Here is a 20,501-nt window from a genome sequence, read left to right as displayed (position 1 = left end):
GAGAATATCTTTTCTTTTTCTTTTCCAGTTTTAACAAGTAGTACTTTTATTTTTCTAAGCTTAATTTTAACCATATTATTTTTCATGCTCGCATTTTTCTATGTAATCCATAGTTTTTCTAGGGTTACTTTGAAATTTCTCTGTTTTTAAGGAGGCGATAACAATATTTTTGTATGAATATTTATTATTGTTATCTACGATTTTATGGAATTTTGAAGGTTGTCAAATCCCTATGCTAATATAAAGAGAAATAAAAATAATGTAGGGAAGGAAGAGAGAGAGAAAGTGAGAGAGAAGGAAACGTGTTATGTGGTCGTTATCTTTTAGAAGGTTACCAAATATTCGTATATGTTACGTGAGTTCTTATTTAGTGTTCTTGTTGTAGAATATAGCATATTGGAGGCATAAACGTGTATATATAAAGAGACAGAGAGTTCTATATATATATATATATATATATATATATATATATATATATATATATATATACAGCATACATGTTACTACAAGAGAACCAATTCAATGAGAGGAGATTTATGAATATCTTGATAGATAGACCGATAGATAGTCCGTTTGACATTTACATTTTGACAATTGTGCATATAATATGAACACGTTACCTTTCTCGTTGTAATGATGAACACAGAAGACGTAAATACAAAACCACATGATGATACGTTTATTTCTTCTTCGACCGGTCGGACATGATTTTGTATTTCAGGAATTCAAAGTTGTTACATGGTTATCTCTAACCCCCCTCGCTTCCAGAGGGTGCCGAGAATCGGTCCGAACCTCTCTGCTCCTCTGATCTGACTGATCTAACTCTCTCTAACTAACTTCGAACTCTTTCCTATATTGAGAACTCGTCACGTCATCGCATGATTAAACACGTGCTCATAAAGCACGTTGGCTAACATGCGTCACGTTGCCAAACATGACATTACCCCGAGTTCAGTAACCTATTTTTCAAATAACAATTTTACAAAATATGTTTACAATTCCAATTGACGATTAAATTCCTTATTTAAATTTTCACAGAAACAAATTTCATTATTACATTCCTTTTCCATATACAGATATGTAAGCTAAACAATTGCAATTCCTTATTTCAATAACATTCTGTATTTATTTTAACTTATGACTGGAATTTTCAATTCCAAATCTAGCTTCGCAAGTTCGAATCCTTGACTATCCTATTTCATATTTACATTTAACTAATTCCCTATTTTTTTATTTACATGAAAAGGGGCCAACCCTTTACGATGTAACAAACGGAGGGGGAGAGCGAGAGAGAGAAAGAGGGAAAGAGTGACCACAGATATAGTATCGATTTATTCATTTCTTTTTCTTTTTGTTTGTTTCTTTCTTATACATTATCTGTCTTTATTTCCTCTTTCTTTTCTTCTTCTTCTGCAAACGCCTCTTCCTTCTTTTCTTTCTTTTCTTCTTTTTTCTGGCGGTGGCCAAGGCTAACATCTTGATTGCGTGCCCAAAAGTCTGGTAGTAAACACGGAGATAGTTTGAATATAATTAAATACTCCTCCCTCCTAATTCGGATGATGCTCGTGCCCCCTAAAAACTTTGACATGTTCTATCATTTCGGTTTTGAGTAAACTTGGAAGGGAGCGTTGACTTCACACTCTACAAACGCCAAAAATTAAGCATTATCACCAGATGTAGATAGTTATAATACACAAGACAGATTCTGTTAAATCCATAGATAACCTTGACAATTATTGTACCAGTTTCGGTTGCATGTATAAACTATTACACTCACCGTCTTTGTCGTGGCGCATCTAGGTTCGTGGATACAATCACTCGAACGTCGATGTTCGGTTTTGATTAGAGGTTTATTAATATACAAAATTTGGAATATTCACAGTGTTAGGTCTCTCTAGACTTTCATAAGTGCAAGTTGCTCTTCTGGGATATATATATATATATATATATATATATATATATACATAAATATATATATATATATATAAAGAGAGAGAGAGAGAGAGAGAGAGAGAGAGAGAGAGAGAGAGAGAGTGATAAAGGACGAGAAATGGAAATAGATCCTCTTTTTACGGAAGTCATGTGATTTTGTCACTTCCTTTGACTAAAATTAAATTCCAACCTTCTATCCGCCGATCACTCCTCCATTCAACTAATGGCTTTCGTTAATTTTGGATCAGAGTGGATACGGAAGCAACGACAAATAAGTATTGACACCAGAAACTGCCTTTTTAATGTTACTTTCTGACATCTTCAAAATAACAACAAATGTCAATTTTAGTCACTTGGTTTATTTATTTTTTTATTTAAAATACATCGATTTAACATTCGTTCGATGTACAAGTGTAACGTAGTCTCTAGCTCCATCAGTTAAACGACCAAGCCAGAAAAGATAGGTATTTTGACGAGTCACGTGCCAGATTAATGTCGTATCAGCATTTAAAACGTGAAGTAAGCGTGATGTCACGGAATGGAATGTATATATATACATATATATATATATATATATATATATATATATATATATATATATATATATATATATATGCACAAAGAGAGGAAAAGAAAAAATGAGGGGAGAGTGGTCGATTTTTATGCACGGCAACATTTTACATGAGCGAAAGCGAAATGTCTAGTTATAATTTTGCCTGAATACTACATAGGAGAAAAAAGACGCGTGGCGATTTGGAACGCATGCGAGTCTCCTCCTTTTACCCCTTCAAAAGCGATCCGACCGACCTGTAGGTTCTAGAGAGAATTACTGCAACAACACAGTAGATTGTACCCCCCCAAAAACAAAACAAAAACAAAACAAAGGATTGCTACCTGACAGAAAAGAGGAAGAATGTGAGAACATATTGCGTCGTGTTGTAAATACATGTCGGCAATTTGCGTGTGAACGCGAAAGAAATAAATTAACCTTTCTTTCACCTAAAAAGGTTCGTGTCAAAGTTTTATTTTCTTTGCGAGTTTTTAAATACAGCGTTTGGTCCATTTTAAAAGTAAGTACACTAACAGCATAAAATATTTTCCAGATTTTTAAGGTTTTTGTACAGAAATAACTTTTTTTGTATTCTCTAAATTCAATTATGTTCGATCGTAATCAAATAAAATTACATTTAAAGAAGACAATATGAAAACTTTACATTTGTTTCTAAGGATACTATTAATTTGCTGCTTATAAACAATTAAATAATTAAAATTAATAAATAAAATTAAAAGCAATGAAATAAATAAATAAATAAATAAACACACGGAGTGCCTTAAATAAGTTTCCAGACATCTTTTCGTATGGGCACTTTTATTGATAGTACACACACGAAACTTTGTTACACAAAGGGCCCGGTCTAAACCGGGTTGACATGCTAGTATATATATATGTGTATGGGTGTATATGCATATATGTATTTATATGGATAAAAATGTGGCACGCATCTGCGGATGGAATGTGGGGAACATGACAGCTAAATCAAAATTGTTTCAATATTTCTCACGAATGTAAACAAAATTTGTTATTGTTTGAAAAAGAATGTAGCAGTTAAAGGAATCTGGTTATGTTGATGTTTTTAAAAGTTGACAGGAAAAAGTGACACAAAAAAGATTGGAGATGGAGTTTTGATTTGTCAACCAAGCGGACGCAACGATATACTTCTCTCTGTCTCTCTCCCTCTCCTCTCTCTATCCACCATAACAGAGAAACAACAAGGAATAAAAACGGACTGTTGCTTACACCAAATGTGTTGTTGTGTATTTGAATTCTCGTAAAAAGATTTATAATATAACAACTTTAGTCCACTTCGAAGTAATCTCCTTCGGCTGCAATGCACTTGTTGTACCGTTCCAACAACTTCTGGAAGGCTCCATGGAGATCCTCTCTATTGAGCGTATTAGTAATGTGTATTTCAATTCCTGCTATAGTTGTTCATTTGAACTTGGAATCAGAAAAATTGGTCAGTCATCTCATAAGATGTATAGCAATAACATACTGAATTTTCAAGAGTCTTCGACAATTTAAAGTCACATGAAGCAAGGTTTGGACTGTAGGGAGAGTGAGGAATTGTCTTGATGCTGACCTTTGTTAAATAGTCTGCGATAACGATGGAGCAACCTTGGGACAAACTTTGCGAAAATCTTTTGCATCTTCAGTTCCTGACAAATAATTGACATCAAACTGTGCACTTATTGTATCTATAGACACACGGCGGTCCTTATACATGAAATTCTTTATTTGGCCAATCAATTCTAGTTTTCTTATTTATTTACTTCTCCTTAGCCTCTCATCATCCTTCACAGACTCCCTGTCTTCATTGAATCTCTTACGCCGTTCACAACTGATGCTCGATTCGTGCAAAATGGTTCAAAAGCAGTCTTAAACATTCCATACATTTCTGTGGCATTTTTTTCATATTTTAAACAGAATTTTATTGCATATCGTTCTGCGAAAGTGTCCTTACATCCAGATTTCATTTTTGAAATTCATCAGATGTGTCAATATGGCTTTAGTAATGTATATATCCAATTCCTACTATAGCTATTTATTTGAACCATAAAAATTGGTCAGTCATCTCATAAGATATATGCCAATAAGATACTGGATTTTCAAGAGTCTACGATAATTTTAAATGCCTGTACAAAAAACGTCTGAAAACTATAAGCATCTTGTAAACTCGATATCGTTTAAAATCCTCTTAATCTTTCGGAACTTTTTTTTTTAGATATGGATTGATAATTTGTATTATTTGGATTATTCAGATTATTGTTCTCGTCAACGTTTCAGTCGCTGTAACCTCCGACATCCTCAAGGCGTTGCTTGTGGAACTCGATTATCTTTATATTCGCAAGGATTCATGTCGCAGCGGATAAAATTGCTAAGTGATACTCAATTTTAAGTGACGGTCTTTTGAAGGTTGAAGGTTTAATGTTCAGTACTGGCGATACTAACAATGTGAGTAAGAATTATTTAAGACTTTTACAACGTTACACAAGTTACCTTCTATGCGCCAAGGCAGAGGTCATGTAATGTCTGTGTGCGTGCTTTCCGACTGAATGATGTGTGCAAGGACGTGATCAAAGAAAGGACCCTTTACGGACTGAACGCACTACTCTTCTAATGTACGTGCAAGGTCAACCTTTTTATCGGTTTTGTTCTTTTGGCAAGATTCGATCTGATTTTGATCGCAGGTATTTTGATCTTGATGAATTACCATTCGATGATAAACTGCCAGTCTTTGAATAGTGCTTTTATTTCTTTCTAAAAAAAACAAAAAAAACAAAAAAACAAAACAAAAACAAAACAAAAAAACAAAAAAACAAAAAAACAAAAAAACAAAAAAAACAAAAAAAAAAACAAAAAACAAAAACAAAACAAAAAAACAAAAAAACAAAAAAAAAAAAACAAAAAAAAAACAAAACAAAAAAAACAAAAAAACAAAAACAAAAAACAAACAAAAAAACAAAAACAAAAAAAAAACGAACGGACATTTTTTTGTTGTGTGGCATGAATGCACGTTATATTTAGATCAAGATCTTTTATTTGTTTCTCTCATATATTTTTATTTTTTTTCTGTTTTTGTTTTTCATTCTTCATGTCCGAGAGACGTTAATGCCTTCTATTTTTTTTTTATTTCGCCCGAATGAATAAGAGAGGGATTGCAAATTGCGTTGTTATAACGATTCCTTCTTTCTTTTTCTTTCTCTCCTTTCTTCTTTTTCGTTCTTTCTTTCCATTTGTTCTTTTCTTTCAATATCTCTTTTGGTATTTTTATATATTTGCTCTTGCTTTTATTCATTCATTCTGTCTTTCTTTCATTCTTTTTTTCTTTTGCATCTATTTGTTCTCCCTTTTTCTCGTTTGTTTCTTCGTTTTATTCTTTATTTATTTTATATGTTCTTTCTTTCATTTTTCTTTCTATTTTTCTTTCCTTCTTTTCTTTTTTCTGTCATTCTTTCTTATTTCTGTCATTCTTTTTTCTCTCATTCTTTCTTTTTTCTCTCATTCTTTCTTTTTTCTCCCATTCTTTCTTTTTTCTGTTTCATATATTTGTTCCTTCTATCTTTCATTCTTTCTTTCTGTCTTTTTTTATCTATATGGTCATTTTGTTTCTTTCTTTCGTTCTTTTGTCTCCATTTTATCTATCCTTTCTTTCTTTCTTTTTCTTTCATTCATCCTTTCTGTGTTTCTTTTGTTTTTATTACTGTTTTTCATCTATTTGTTCTTTATTTTTTTCTTTTTGTCATTTTCATGCATTTGTTCTACATTTGTCATGTATCATTTACTAGCCTGCGTGCCCGGATGTTTCGAGGTGTGTGTTGAACAATAACAAAAAAAAAGTAGTAGTAGGCAGGCAGGCTCGAACCCGTACCGCGAAGGATGAAAAAAAAAACGTGAAAAAAGAAAGAAAGAAAAAACGTGATGTTTGCCAAACCGAAAGTGACGTAGGTTTTAATTAAGGCTAGACAATCGAAAAGAGGGGATAACTTTTTAAAATTAAAAAAAGAAACAAAAAAGAAAAAAGTGACCCCTCCATGTAGAAAAGTGCCCAGTTGAGGGCGAAGTAATTAATGTTTTTGGCCAAGTTTTCGATATTGTCACCCGAAGGGTCGGGCTTCAAAACGATACCGATCTCGTGAAAATCCGTCGCCTCTTTAGGCATGCATGCATACATACATACATACATACATACATTTAAACAGACAGGTGAGATTTATGTTTATAGATTCCTTATTTCTTTTTCACCTGTTTTTATATATTTTTCTTCTTTCTTTTCTAATCACTTATACATCAAATTACATTCGTCTTATGAACTTAAACCAGTTTTAACCTACGATTTTTGTTTTCTTTTTTTAGTATATATTTACTAGTAGGCTAATCTGGCGCTGTCCGTGAATGAGTAAGGATTTCTATCCACTCCTGCTCTCGGCCTGGATTACATACTACTATTTATACTATCATTTTTAAATTTCTATAATTTTCATGTTATCAATGAAATAAATTAAAACGTCTTCTTTGTTGTTTAGTTTAAGACTAGTAGTTAAGTGTAATATTGCTGAACGCAAACCCCACGGTATTATTATTATAAACACCCTTAATACAAAATCACAATTGTATTTACCGCAACAATAAAAGAAAAAAGAAACAAAGAGAGAGAGAGAGAGAGAGAGAGAGAGAGAGAAAGATAGATAGAGAGAGAGAGAGAGAGAGAGAGAGTGAGTGAGTGTGTGTGTGTGTGTGTGTGTGAGAGAGAGTTTGCATGCTGAGGAGAGAGACCAATATGATTAATTAACTAATCATGTACTTAATTTTCTCAGTGCAGTCTTAATGATGAGAATTGAGAGACATATACGAGCAAAATCTGGAGGCAGGATTTGCTTAGATTATCTATACATTGTCAGACGCATCTCGTCTGTATCGCCCCCAAGGAGAGACCTTGCTCTCTCGCTCGAACACGTGACGTCATCACTTGTCATATATTTCGACCATTTATTTCTAGCCCGTTTTGTCTAGGGAGCCAACCTTTGAACCCCGTTTAAATTACGCCACATGTAGCTGGGTATATTACCGTTTACCGCTAGGTTATCCTGACATGTAGCGGGATTTGGAGATATCTAGGTTAAAAGTCATGGTCACTAAAAATGCAAAATTGTTTTACGATAACTTCGGTTCTGTTCATTGAAGAGACTCGTTACTTGGCCCATATTGTATCCAATGAAATCTCGGATTTTATTTGATTTTGGATTTTAAAATTGACCATGACAAGTTATGTGACGATCGAAGTTTTGACAAAATTGTAACTTCATATTTTTCAAAATTTAACGTATGATAACAAAATTCAACATATAAAATTGCATTCTCATCAGATGAACAGATTTACCATGTTACAACTTCAGAAATAGTTTAAACTTTATTGCGAAGTAAAGCTTAGATAAGACTATAACCTATCCTTACGTTGTCAGACGGAGGTATGAAGTCTCACGACTGACATGTAAATGAGCCGGAACAAACCCTCGTCTAGCTACAACCACTTTCCATTACTCTCTATCTATGCACAAAACTGAACGAAACTTTCACTGGCGAAGTTTCTTCCACATAACTACCCGTCTGTGGAACACGATACCGCAGGGCTGCTTCCTAGCTGACTATAACATAGTCGTTCTCAAGTCCAATGTAAACAAGTTCTTGTTGACCCGTCCTCTTAAATAATGAAATCCTACCAAAATTTCCACCATTACTGATCATCACGGTTTTGTCTCATTGGCGACCTGACGGTTAAATTTTGTCCTCGAATGAACTTTTGGCCTTGATAAGTGGTGACCCTTAGTAAAAAAATAAACACTCTTTAAACGATGCATATACTTTATACGTATTAATAAATGATGGACAACTTAAACAGATAAAACGCAACATTAATAACTTAAATCTTCGAAAGTTTAAACACAAACCATTGTATGACGTTGCATAACGATACACGGTAATCCGTTTTGCTCTTGTTGTATATTAGGAAGCTATACTAGTTCATTTCTAAAAAAAATTAAAGTATATTTTATGGCAATCACGTGTGAAACAATGAAAAAACATAGGGTAAAATAGTTTGACTTTAGAGCGGGAGATCAGTTTAACATTTATATTTAAAATAAATTCGTAACCCATTTTCCAACCAGATAGCGTTTATATAAGAATTTTTAAGTTATAGTTAAATTTTAGTTTTTCTGTTGCCATCCGGACTTAGGGTTAGGGGTAAGATTCAGGAGGCACGTTTTTTCCCCCAACCAAGTTTCTCAGACTATTTGTTTTGAACTTGTGGACCTTTGGCATTTGTCATGCGTTTATGTAAGACTCTTTGAGTTACAGCTAAGTTTTAGTTTTACTGCCCCCCCCTACGCGAGATTTTGATTTCATTGTGCATGCCATTTATTATTTGTCCTTAAAATGCTATCCGGTTAGAAACTTTTGTCCCGGAAAATGAGGACCACTTTATGTTAAATTTATATGCGAAATTGATCCTTCATTCTAAATTCTAAAATTATTGTTCCCAACGAAATGGATGTTCTGAATTCAAAGCCGCCTTTAAGATTACATGCGATCACTGAAAAATGGTCATAAAAGCGGAATCATATATCCAACTGATTAACTATAGAGTGGCAGAGCAGGTGCTTGATTCCCACGAGTTTTGGCGAATAACAAACAAGGTGCCGAATAGATTCGTGACATCTATTCAAACCCTCATCAAATCAGGGGTGATTTCCTCAGCATCCGAGGAAGCCAAACTTTTTGTAAAGAACTTTATATCGAATTCCATTCTTTGCGATCAGGATCGCCTACATACCTAATTTCTACATATGTCCGAAAAACACTCTGAGCGACATCTGTATAACTACCCAGTATGTTGCTAAACTTATCAAGAACTTTCATGACAACAAAGCAACTGGTCCTGAAAATGCTCTAATCATAAGGCTAAAAACAAGATGCAACCGGAACTAGCTCCTATTTTTACAAACTCATTCAACCGTTTCTTAAAGGAGAAATGTTTCACATTACCTTGGAAAACTTTGTGAAAATACTGGAGACCGATCTTCTGCATCTTAGTACAGACCAATTAGTTTACGTTGCGAATAAGTTGCTTGAATGAATAAGTTGCTTGAATGAATAAGTTGCTTGAATGAATAAGTTGCGCTGTGATGAATGATGAGGTTGTCAATCACTTTAACAAAAGCAGTCTACTCTCTAACAAGCAATGTGAATTTCGTCTTGCAAGATCAACAGCTGGTGTGCTGACTGTAAATATTACACAAAATCAATAAAAATCTATTGAGGTTGGCTCCGTTTCTAGAGCAATAGCTCTTGGCATATCAAAGGCTTTTGATATGGTTTGGCATAAAGGTCTACTTCACAAGCTTCCTAACAATGGAATATTTAGAAATGTCATCTCAACCATTAAGTTCTTTCTCTCAAATAGTAGTTGTTGATGGACAGACGTATGAATCACATATTATCAACGTCTGCGTATCTCAAGGATAACTTCTAGGACCAACCGTCTTCATGGTCTTCGCCAATGACCTCCCAAGTTACATTCTTCGACCATTGGACGAGATTTATACCAATGACACAACCATCTATGGCAACACGTAGAAGAGCATTACTGATCAAGATCTCTCTGATTCTTTCATTTCCGATCTAAAGCACGTGGTAAATCGTGGACATATGTGGCTGGTTCCTTTTAATACTCTCCTTTCACCAATAACGCTCATCAAATCAGCAGTAGGTTCCTTATAGTGCAATGGAGACTACAAGCTATTGTGGACTAAGTTACTGCGATCGGTCTCCAACTAGAGCAGGCAATCAAGCGATTTTATTGTAAAATGGGCGATTTCACCGATTTCGATGACAATAAAAATATGAGCGTGAAAGATTGGTTGATCATCATTCAATCCCGGGCAACATCTGATCTCCCTGCTAGTATTTCTTTTAAAAATACCACTTGACAAGGAACATACACCCATATTGATGCATATTTTCAAATGTTAGGCTTTTATTAGCAACAACTTACGTACACTAGTTTCGGTTTTATGTTGGCGTATAAGTATTTAATAGATCATTAACTATAGTTTTACGCAATTGGGCATCTCATCAGCGCATAGAAACAATTTTTCAAAGTTTCCACAGGGCCGACTTGTTAGTAAAAAATGTGTTTATAATTAAGTTATTCAGGGTGTTTACATGTAGTTTGTTGCCCTCATATGGAGGCGACACACACACACACACACACACACACACACACACACACACACACACACACACACACACACATATGCTGTTTTAACAAAAACCAAAACTTCAAGAAATGGGTTGATAGCAACAAAAAGTGTATTTCATTGTCTTTTTTTCACTTTTTGTTGCTATCAACCCATTTCTTGAAGTCTTGGTTTTTGTGAAAACAGCATATGAATGCTCAATTATGAAATATGATAATTTTGTAGCTTACTTTTAAGCCATCTCTCCTTTTTGGCTTAAATTTATTGGTATATGAACAATTACTGAATTATATTAACCCAGTATAATTCGGAATACTCCAAATTTCTCTCTCTCTTTCTCTTTCTCTCTCTCTCTCTCTCTCTATATATATATATATATAAGACGAATATTGGCTGAAGAGAGCTCGATAAGGATACCTTAAACGGGCCTTATTATCGGGCTTGAAACCGACGGTACCAATGACCTGTCTCAACTAACAACTTTCTGTACACAAAATATATATATATATATATATATATATATATATATATATATATATATATTTAAAATATATTCATTAATGGACACGTATTTCAGCATTATACAACTCATCAGTGTGGTTGAAACTAGCGAGATTTTAAAACATTTCTTCTTATTGCATTTTTCAAGCTTTTCTTTTTTTCTGTTCTTATTTTATTAATTTTCTTTTTTCTCTTTCTTATCTATTTTTTTTTTACTTATTTCCCTTTTTCTTTTTTCTTTATTTCCTTCTATATTTATATTAATTTATTTATCTCTTCTCTTTCTGTCTTTTTTTCCTTTCTTTCTTTTTTATATCTTAATTTTCCTTTATTTTTTAAAATGTACTCATTTTTCGTATTTAGTTCCTCATCTTACCCTTTTTTACTTTCTTTTATTCCTTCGTTTGTCTTTTTCTTTTCTACTTCCTCATTGTTCATTTTTCAACCACCTCCTCTTTTTCTCCTCATTAATTTTTTTATATTTTTCTTTTCTTTTTTTTTTCATTTATTTTGTTCTTCCCTTCTTCTACTTAACCTCTTCTTCTATCTTTCTTTTTGATTTCTTCCATTTTTTTCTTTATTCCTTTCTTCTTATTTATTCCTTCATTTTCTTTTTATTCCTTTATTTATTTTCTTTTTCATTTCCCGTCTTCCTTTCGCCATCTTTCTGTATCCACTCCTTCACCTTCTTTCTTTTTTCCTTTCTCTCTTTCCCATTTGTTCGGTACTGGATATGACCTTAAACTATATCCAGTGGTGAGGCCCCAGCTTGCGGGCTTTGGGGTGTGTGGAGCCACCCTTTAATGTATAACGTGACCGATACTGCACCAACCAAACCGGATGTCCTTAACCTCGTCGGATTCCCCCCGATACGACAGGTGTTCTTTCGATCGTACATTGTCCCGTCACAAGTTGGCCTGTTGATCGTCTTCATCCACTGTGTTTTCATGGCGGGGCGCTTTGCCTCTCGGTCGAATCGTCTCCTACCCTGTGTAGGTAGTCTCCGGGTACATCAATCACTCCGCTGGTCCTTGCGGCTTGCTGCACAATGAGGAGTCCTCACCACAAACAAACAGAACTCCGGTTTATAACAATAGCAAACTATTTATTAATTTTATTACTTCATAACAGCTACTGTCTAAATTGAGGTGACTGACTATAGCAGTGAAACGATGTAAGCCCAGACCAGTAAAGTCACAGATTTCCCATTAACACAGGCTACTTAACATCATAACATCAGACCCTGAGGGCTCCCAAATCGGGAGCGCTTGACCAGCCGAGCCGTTCAGTTTGCTGACTACGACTCTTTTTAGAATTCCTTTTTAAAAAATCCAACCCCTTTTCCCCACCTCTCCTTCAGAGAGTGGTTATAAACACCCTTTCTTTCGTCCTCCTAGAGCTTACCCGTCGTCTTGTCCACTCAACGCCCATCTTTCTCCCTTTCCTGGAAGACATTAGTCATTCCAGGTCGAACAATGCTTGGCGGCGACCCTTACCCTTGACGCTCATTCTAAGTTTTCAGCCTTAATTAACTAAGGATCTCTGGATCTCTTCATACCTCTCAACAGAGGTTTTAAAAACAACCTTTCATGTTAACAGATATATAACGACAATGAGACAAAAACAATTATTATTTGTTTTTTTTCTCTTTCTGACAAAATCCCATAGACATTTCTGCTTTGTCTTAATCAGACATCAACACCCCTTCTTCTGCCCTCTCTTCCTCTATCCCGACCGATCAAACACCCCCTCTTAACTCAATATGCACCTCGATGCATGCATTCATGACACCAATAGTGTCATAAATGCCATTGCTCCCAGGTTCACTCCGACCCGGAGTGGTAGTACCTGTTTGGGTCCCAACTATGAGTTAAATAGAAACCGACTTGAAAACAACAAATATATTCTATTAAAAAATATTTCTTCAAAATCTTTGGATTCGGCATTAAATAACCTGAAAAGGGTTGATATGCCGTAAAACAAAAAATAACCAACCCATTTGTTCATTCCTTCACATTTTTCTGTATTTCATATTCTTTCTTTTATTCTTCATATTTTCCCCCTATTCTCCTTATTCATTTATTTAATCGCCTTTAATTATTTTTATTTCCTTCTATTTTCATTTTTCTTTCTCATTTTCTCTTTAATATTTTTTCGTTTTTTTCCTTCTTTCTCCCCTTTTTCCTTTAGCCACCCATTCACCGTCTTTCTTCATCTTTGTTCTCTCTTTGTCCGTGTTCATTCCTTCTTCCTTTGTCTTCTTCCATAATCACTATTTCCTCCTCCCTTCTTCTTCTTCTTCTTCTTCTTCTTCTTCTTCTTCTTCTTCTTCTTCTTCTTCTTCTTCTTCTTCTTCTTGTCTCTTTATCGCTTTCTCTACTGCTAGGAGTCTACTTTATTAAGCAATCATAGCCACTTTGTCTTAAGGTTTGTGATTAAAAACTTGGTTAATTGTACTAAAAATTAAATAGTTCGAAATTGGGCACATGTTAAATTTATACCCGAAACTGATCCCCCAAATCTCTCTCTCTCCCTTTCTCTCTCCCCCTCTATCTCTCTCTCTCTCTCTCTATCTGACACTGTTTTTACTGTTCTTTCTGTTTTCCATCACCCACCCCTTCTTCTTCTTCTTCTTCTTCTTCTTCTTTCTCTCTCTCTCTCTCTCTCTCTCTCTCTCTCTCTCTCTCTCTCTCTCTCTCCTGTCATGTTACGCACGATTCCTGTCATGTCATTAGGTAAACTACAATGACAGAATGACAAAGACCACAACACAAACAGTCTGTACTTTGCACTAAATAAACTGCCAACACGAAACACCAAACTTTTTTGCACTGAAATGTATGAAACAAAAAACTAAAAACAAAAGTAACAAATAGCAACGCTCCCCCCCCCCGCAAAAAAAGAAAGAAATAAAAATAATTAAGATAAAATAAAATAAAAACATAGACAAAAACAAATATGCAATAGGAGAAACAAACGTTTGTTGTCACGAACACAAGGCGGACATATTTTCGGCCATAAAAAAGCGGCCTCTTCTTTGCCAGTTTTCTTGTCTTAAACTAATGCATCTTTGTAATCTTCGTCGATGTTCATATTTCCAGTCTCGTTTTGACATTCTCTTTGTCCAACCACCGACCGCGCGATTATGCAAAGGTCAAAGGTCACAACACAGACGCGGGCCGACCATTCTTCCGTACACTGAATCGGTCGTTCTTTTATTTTTATTAATGGAAAAACTTACCGCTTAGGGTCACATTTTCAGTGCAAAACTCAATTTTAACCCCACCCGCTCTCACCCGACGACAAAGTTTATGACGGGATGGTTACCAGTGCTCCCCCCCTCTCTCTCTCTCTCTCTCTCTCCATATCTCCCTTTTCTCTCTCCCCTTCTTTCTATGTATAGCGATCTCTATAGTCGTACGCATTTATCATTGTGCTTCTCTCTCTTTCTTCCCCGCTCCCCTCTCTCTATGTCTGTCTCTGTCACTGTCAGTCTGTCTGTCTTTTTGTCTGTCTCTTTCTCTCTCTATATATATATATATCAATGCACAACAAAAATTAATAAGAGTATATGTGTGTGTGTAAACTGTTATTAATTTTTTTGTGCATTGATATTCATATTAAAGACCCTTTTTCCTATTTATTTATTTTTATGTATCAAGAATTTCTCCTCGACTAACCGAGACCAAAAAAAGTGAAGTGAAAAAAGTGCAGCATAAGAACATATATATATATATATATATATATATATATATATATATATATATATATATATATATATATATATATATATAATATATATACATATATATATATATAGGTGGAGACATGGATCTCCGGTAAGATACTGATGTACATACATACATACACACATACATACATACATACATACATACATACATACATACATACATACATACACGTGTACCCATACATACGCATACACAATTATATAGGCGAAACTGCTTGATCGTAAACATGGTCCAACATCCGAAACATATGTAACCAAACAAATAAAACGGTAATAAAAAATAATATATATATATATATATATATATATATATATATATATATATATATATATATATATATATATGTGTGTGTGTGTGTGTGTGTGTGTGTGTGTGTGTGTGTGTATCCTAATATCGGTTTTGTATGTGATGTTGCTTTAATGGAGGCTTTGTCACAGGCCACTTCTTTCAGAAGGCGACATCGAGTACCTTTTAAAACATTCTTCAATCCGGCTTGGTCAAAGATTTCACGACTTGTCTGCACAAGGTTCTTAACAACTTCACGTTTTATTTGGAGTAGAAAATTGCGTGATACTACTCTAAATTTACCTTTATCAGCTCTCTTACGTACTTTTGTAACCTTTGTAGGGTCCTTAACAAAGTTCTTCACAGTCTGATGGTACCTTCCTTTCATTTTCGATATTTCGAAGGTAGTTTTACCTTTTGCTAGCTGTTCTGTAATAGTACTCTTTTCAGAATTACTCAAACCATCTTTACAACCCATTTTATTGACGAAACAAACTGCCTTGTTGATAATTCGACACACCTCAAATACCGTGGATTCAGCAATTACGATGGCAAGTTGTTTACAATGCGCGGAACAGTACGAAAAATTCACAGTACGCGCAGCTTAGCATTGCCAACGTTTCTGAATCTTTTGATACGAAACTACCTGTAAGTTTTTGAAATTGGTAAAAAAGAAATGTTATCTCGTTAATAATTTGACACACAGTGTAAATGGACTCTCTCGTCGAATTCGACAAATGAGATTCCGCCACAAGAACTAAGTTGTACGGAAATCTACACAGATGATTTGTTTGTAGTGGTGAAGGCTTTGTGTAGAACCAACCGCCTTATTTGTATTACTGGTAATCTTTGTCGGTGCAATGGCTTCCACAGGACAGAGCATGCAATAAGCCGTAGCTTTTTACACTAGAGTTTTCCTTCCCTATAGATGCATGTCTTAACGAAGACTGGGGTTGCATCTCTTCCAGTGAATTAATGCGCCTTCAGATACCAACCTGGAAATTTCTGTTTCGGCGCGGTACATAGAGCGCCTAGTCTTCCCAAATGGTCACCCATCTGGTACTGGTTAGGTTCATCATTGCTTCTTATATATATATATATATATATATATATATATATATATATATATATATATATATATATATTAAGTAATGTGATTGATAATTTAAAATTTGAAAATCAAATTATAATTAAATTAAAAATTATTAAAAAGGGGGATTATTTTAATTTAATTATAATTTGATTTTCAAATTTTAAATTATCAATCACATTACTTAATATATATATATATGTATATATATATATATATACATATATATATATATATATATACATATATATATATATTAAGTAATGTGATTGATAATTTAAAATTTGAAAATCAAATTATAATTAAATTAAAAATTATTAAAAAGGGGGATTATTTTAATTTAATTATAATTTGATTTTCAAATTTTAAATTATCAATCACATTACTTAATATATATATATATATATGTATATATATATATATATATACATATATATATATATATATATATATATATATATACATATATATATAAAGTAATGTGATTGATAATTTAAAATTTGAAAATCAAATTATAATTAAATTAAAAATTATTAAAAAGGGGGATTATTTTAATTTAATTATAATTTGATTTTCAAATTTTAAATTATCAATCACATTACTTAATATATATATATATGTATATATATATATATACATATATATATATATACATATATATATATATTAAGTAATGTGATTGATAATTTAAAATTTGAAAATCAAATTATAATTAAATTAAAAATTATTAAAAAGGGGGATTATTTTAATTTAATTATAATTTGATTTTCAAATTTTAAATTATCAATCAACATTACTTAATATTAAATTAGCTCTAGGATATTTACCTATCGAGCTTATTATATATCTAAATTACAACGAGTACTTTCTCTTTCCTGTATTTTAATTAAACTAGTAATTTCACTGTTACATTGAAATACACTCAGCTCTTTAGACTATTGTTCTAATCTCCTTTAAATATATATATATATATATATATATATATATATATATATATATATATATATATACAATTATTTACTATAATAATTATTAAATGCCTGCAAACACTAGTGTTTTATCCTTTCGGCAATCATCACACACACAGGGTGTAACGATTAACGCCGGTCAAGAGATTCGAAGCCATCTTTGACTCCATTAGCAAGGAAAAAAAATCTATTCAGCTACCATCAACCGCGACAAATATCGTTGAAATTTAAACATTTATTTTTTAAATGTTTTTAACATCTGTCAGATGTGACTTAATGATTATATCATGATCTGCGCATGCGAGCTAAAGTGACCGACTTTAATTCAACTGAAAGTGCTTAACGATAAGAAACGAGTTTCTTAAAGGGGCTGACATAATTATTTGCTATAATAATTATTAAATACCTAGAGACACTAGTGTTTCATCCTTTCGGGAATCATCAGTGCAGAGTGTCACAGATATTCGAACCCGGAAACGAAGCCATCTCTGACTCTATTAGCAAGGAACCAATCCATGAGAGAGAGAGAGAGAGAGAGAGAGAGAGAGAGAGAGAGAGAGAGAGAGAGAGAGAGAGAGATAGCTTTTTCAGATGAGAAGATCGTCACTCTCAATTCAGTTGTGAACCACGGAAATAATAGACTTAGTGCAAAATCAGTAGCTGAAACTAAAGGATATTCTATTCAGAACAAAATACCCTGCTCAAGTTATGGCTTTTGGAGTTGTGGCTTTCACTGAAATCAAATTCTAGAAAGCTGATGAACAAAATCAATGTTAACATTTACTACAAGAACTTAAAATACCAGGTATTGGCATGGCTTAAACTACCCAGATGATAATCAGGATAATAGACCGGCTACTGAGCTAGAAAAATATTATATTCTTACAATTCCAACTTTAGCAATCTTCTTTGAATCGTATTTATGGCTGCCTTTCAGTTCAGATCGGGTGTTTTAGAACATACTGCCCATAGAACATCGACCCTTTAAATATATTATTAAAGAACAATAGAGTTTGGTATAGGGATGAAACCACAGAGTTAACGGAAATTGATCTCTCGAATTCGTTAGCCATTCGCCTTTCGGCCAGTCTCAATTTGGACCAATTAATATAGCATTTTTGGACACCCTATGGTCAGGTAAAATATGAAGGGATAGTTCTACCGATTTGAGAGAAAAAAAGGGATAAATGAAGGCCTGACCAGAAATAGGTTAATTTGGAAGTCACTTTCCAAAAGCCGTCCAAACACATGCCAACATGTAAAACAGACGTTGAAAATATAATGATTATTCTAATGATGATAATGATGATGTTTGAATAGATTTGCTTTTGTTGGAGCAATATATTTTATCAGGGAAAAGTAAACGTTTATTCGCAAATTTCTATTTTCATTATCTTCCCCCTTTTTAATAATTTTTTTTATTTATTTCGTTTCAGAAGAAAGTAGAACATCGATGCTCGATGCTCCCAAAGTGGTCGAATTGCTGACTAAGAATGCCCAGCGGATGGCCAGCTTTATTCTGGACCAAGATGGAACCGGAAAAGATTTGGACGATGATATTAAGGTTTATGCTTATTTAAATTGAGGAGGGCTATTTGACTTACATACATACATCCGTATATATATATATATATATATATATATATATATATATATATATATATATATTGTATTTTGTGTACAGAAAGTTGTTAGATAAGACAAGTCATTGGTACCGTCTGTTTCAAGCCCGATAATTAGGACGGCTTTAGATATCTCAGATGAGTATTGGCTGAACGGAGCTTGATATGGATATCTAAAACTGTCCTAATTATCGGGCTTGAAACCGACGGTACTAATGACTTGTCTCATCTAACAACTTTCTGTACACAAAACACAAAATATAAATACGCTCTTGTTTTTCGAATTTTTCTTTTAATTGAGCACACTGTTGGATTTTTTTTTCCCAAAAAACTAATCATTCGTGAAAAGTTCATCAAACTGTGTCAGCAACGCCGAGAGGGAGTCCCTGGTAACTTGACAAACCTAGGTCTCCTTATCACCTGCCTAGGCCTGCATCTAGAGAGACAACTCCAGCTTCGGCTGCAGTGCACCAGACTAGATGCAGAACGGCACTGTATCACGAGAGAGAAGATTACGATCAATCAAGCTATTGTTTACAGAGGATCGTTCATTGTTGATTCTGTGCACCCCGTTTCAGCTTGTTAATATCAACGTTAAATAGTAAAGGATTGAACACATTTTAAAATTATTTTATTTACGGAGTTTTGCATGAACATTTGAATATTATGATTGATATGTCTGTTTTGTTTTTCTTTTTTTGTTTTTAATGTTTTGTTGAAGATGATAACACGAGAAGTGTCACGTGTTTTGTCAGAAAAAAATGGCGTTTCACTGCATGATGATTATCAAACGAGAATACATTCAGCTGAAAATAACTATAGTGAGTACCGCCATTTTTTTGTTGTTGTTAATCTAAGCTGGATTCTTGGCCAGTAACCTATTGAATTATAGTATGTTTTTATCCATAGTTATGACGAGAATGAAAAGTTGAATATTAATGAATGCATACACGAGTTATCTTAAGAAGATTGTACATCACACAGTCTTTTGTTAGGGCCAATGTATGAAAAGAGTTATCTCCCTTGGACACAATGAGAGTAATTGCTCTTGAGTTGAGAGATAAAGGGGGAAGGGTCTGCCATGACACCTCGAGAGAAACACACACGTGGCTTCAACTTGAAAGACTATCATTGCACATCCAGTGGCTATAGTGTCATAATTTTAAATAGTGGGCTGCCGGGCGTTGGTCGGTCGTAAAATATGCATGAATATATTTTAATTCATACAGAAACTGAGACATGTGCACACGAGTGCTATTTTTTCTAAATAGTTCACTTCTTGTTAGAAAAAAAAAAAAAAAAGAAATAGTCGGCCTGAGATCGAAACCTAAGGACGAAGAGTCAAGTTCAACAACCATTAGACTAACTTGACACGATCTTGAAAAAGGCACATATAAAGAGTAGAGGAAATTATTGCTTAAACATAAACATAAACTAATGAAAACAAAGTAACAACGCGATAACAATGAAGTATACAACAGCTTTATTGGGTTCACTATGAGCAAGGCATGAAACCACTTGATGTACGAAGCTA

At 33.7% G+C, this 20,501-nt stretch overlaps 1 protein-coding gene across 4 annotated transcripts in view; it reads left to right on the top strand.

Annotated features, from left to right (window-relative positions):
- LOC145254825 (uncharacterized) overlaps nt 1–20,501 on the top strand; it is a 597,176-nt gene that overhangs the window by 231,777 nt on the left and 344,898 nt on the right. For 3 of the 4 annotated variants that reach the window (XM_080113655.1, XM_080113653.1, XM_080113656.1), the window contains 2 exons: nt 18,782–18,909; nt 19,689–19,788. In XM_080113655.1, coding sequence (XP_079969781.1) covers nt 18,782–18,909; nt 19,689–19,788 — 228 coding nt within the window. The remainder of the gene's footprint in view (nt 1–18,781; nt 18,910–19,688; nt 19,789–20,501) is intronic. The other variant, XM_080113654.1, reaches the window with a different exon arrangement.

The sequence above is a fragment of the Euprymna scolopes genome, chromosome 30 (assembly GCF_053919585.1).
Source record: "Euprymna scolopes isolate OS-2025 chromosome 30, ASM5391958v1, whole genome shotgun sequence".
Lineage (NCBI taxonomy): Eukaryota > Metazoa > Mollusca > Cephalopoda > Sepiida > Sepiolidae > Euprymna > Euprymna scolopes.
This window is presented reverse-complemented; position numbering and strand designations above follow the sequence as displayed.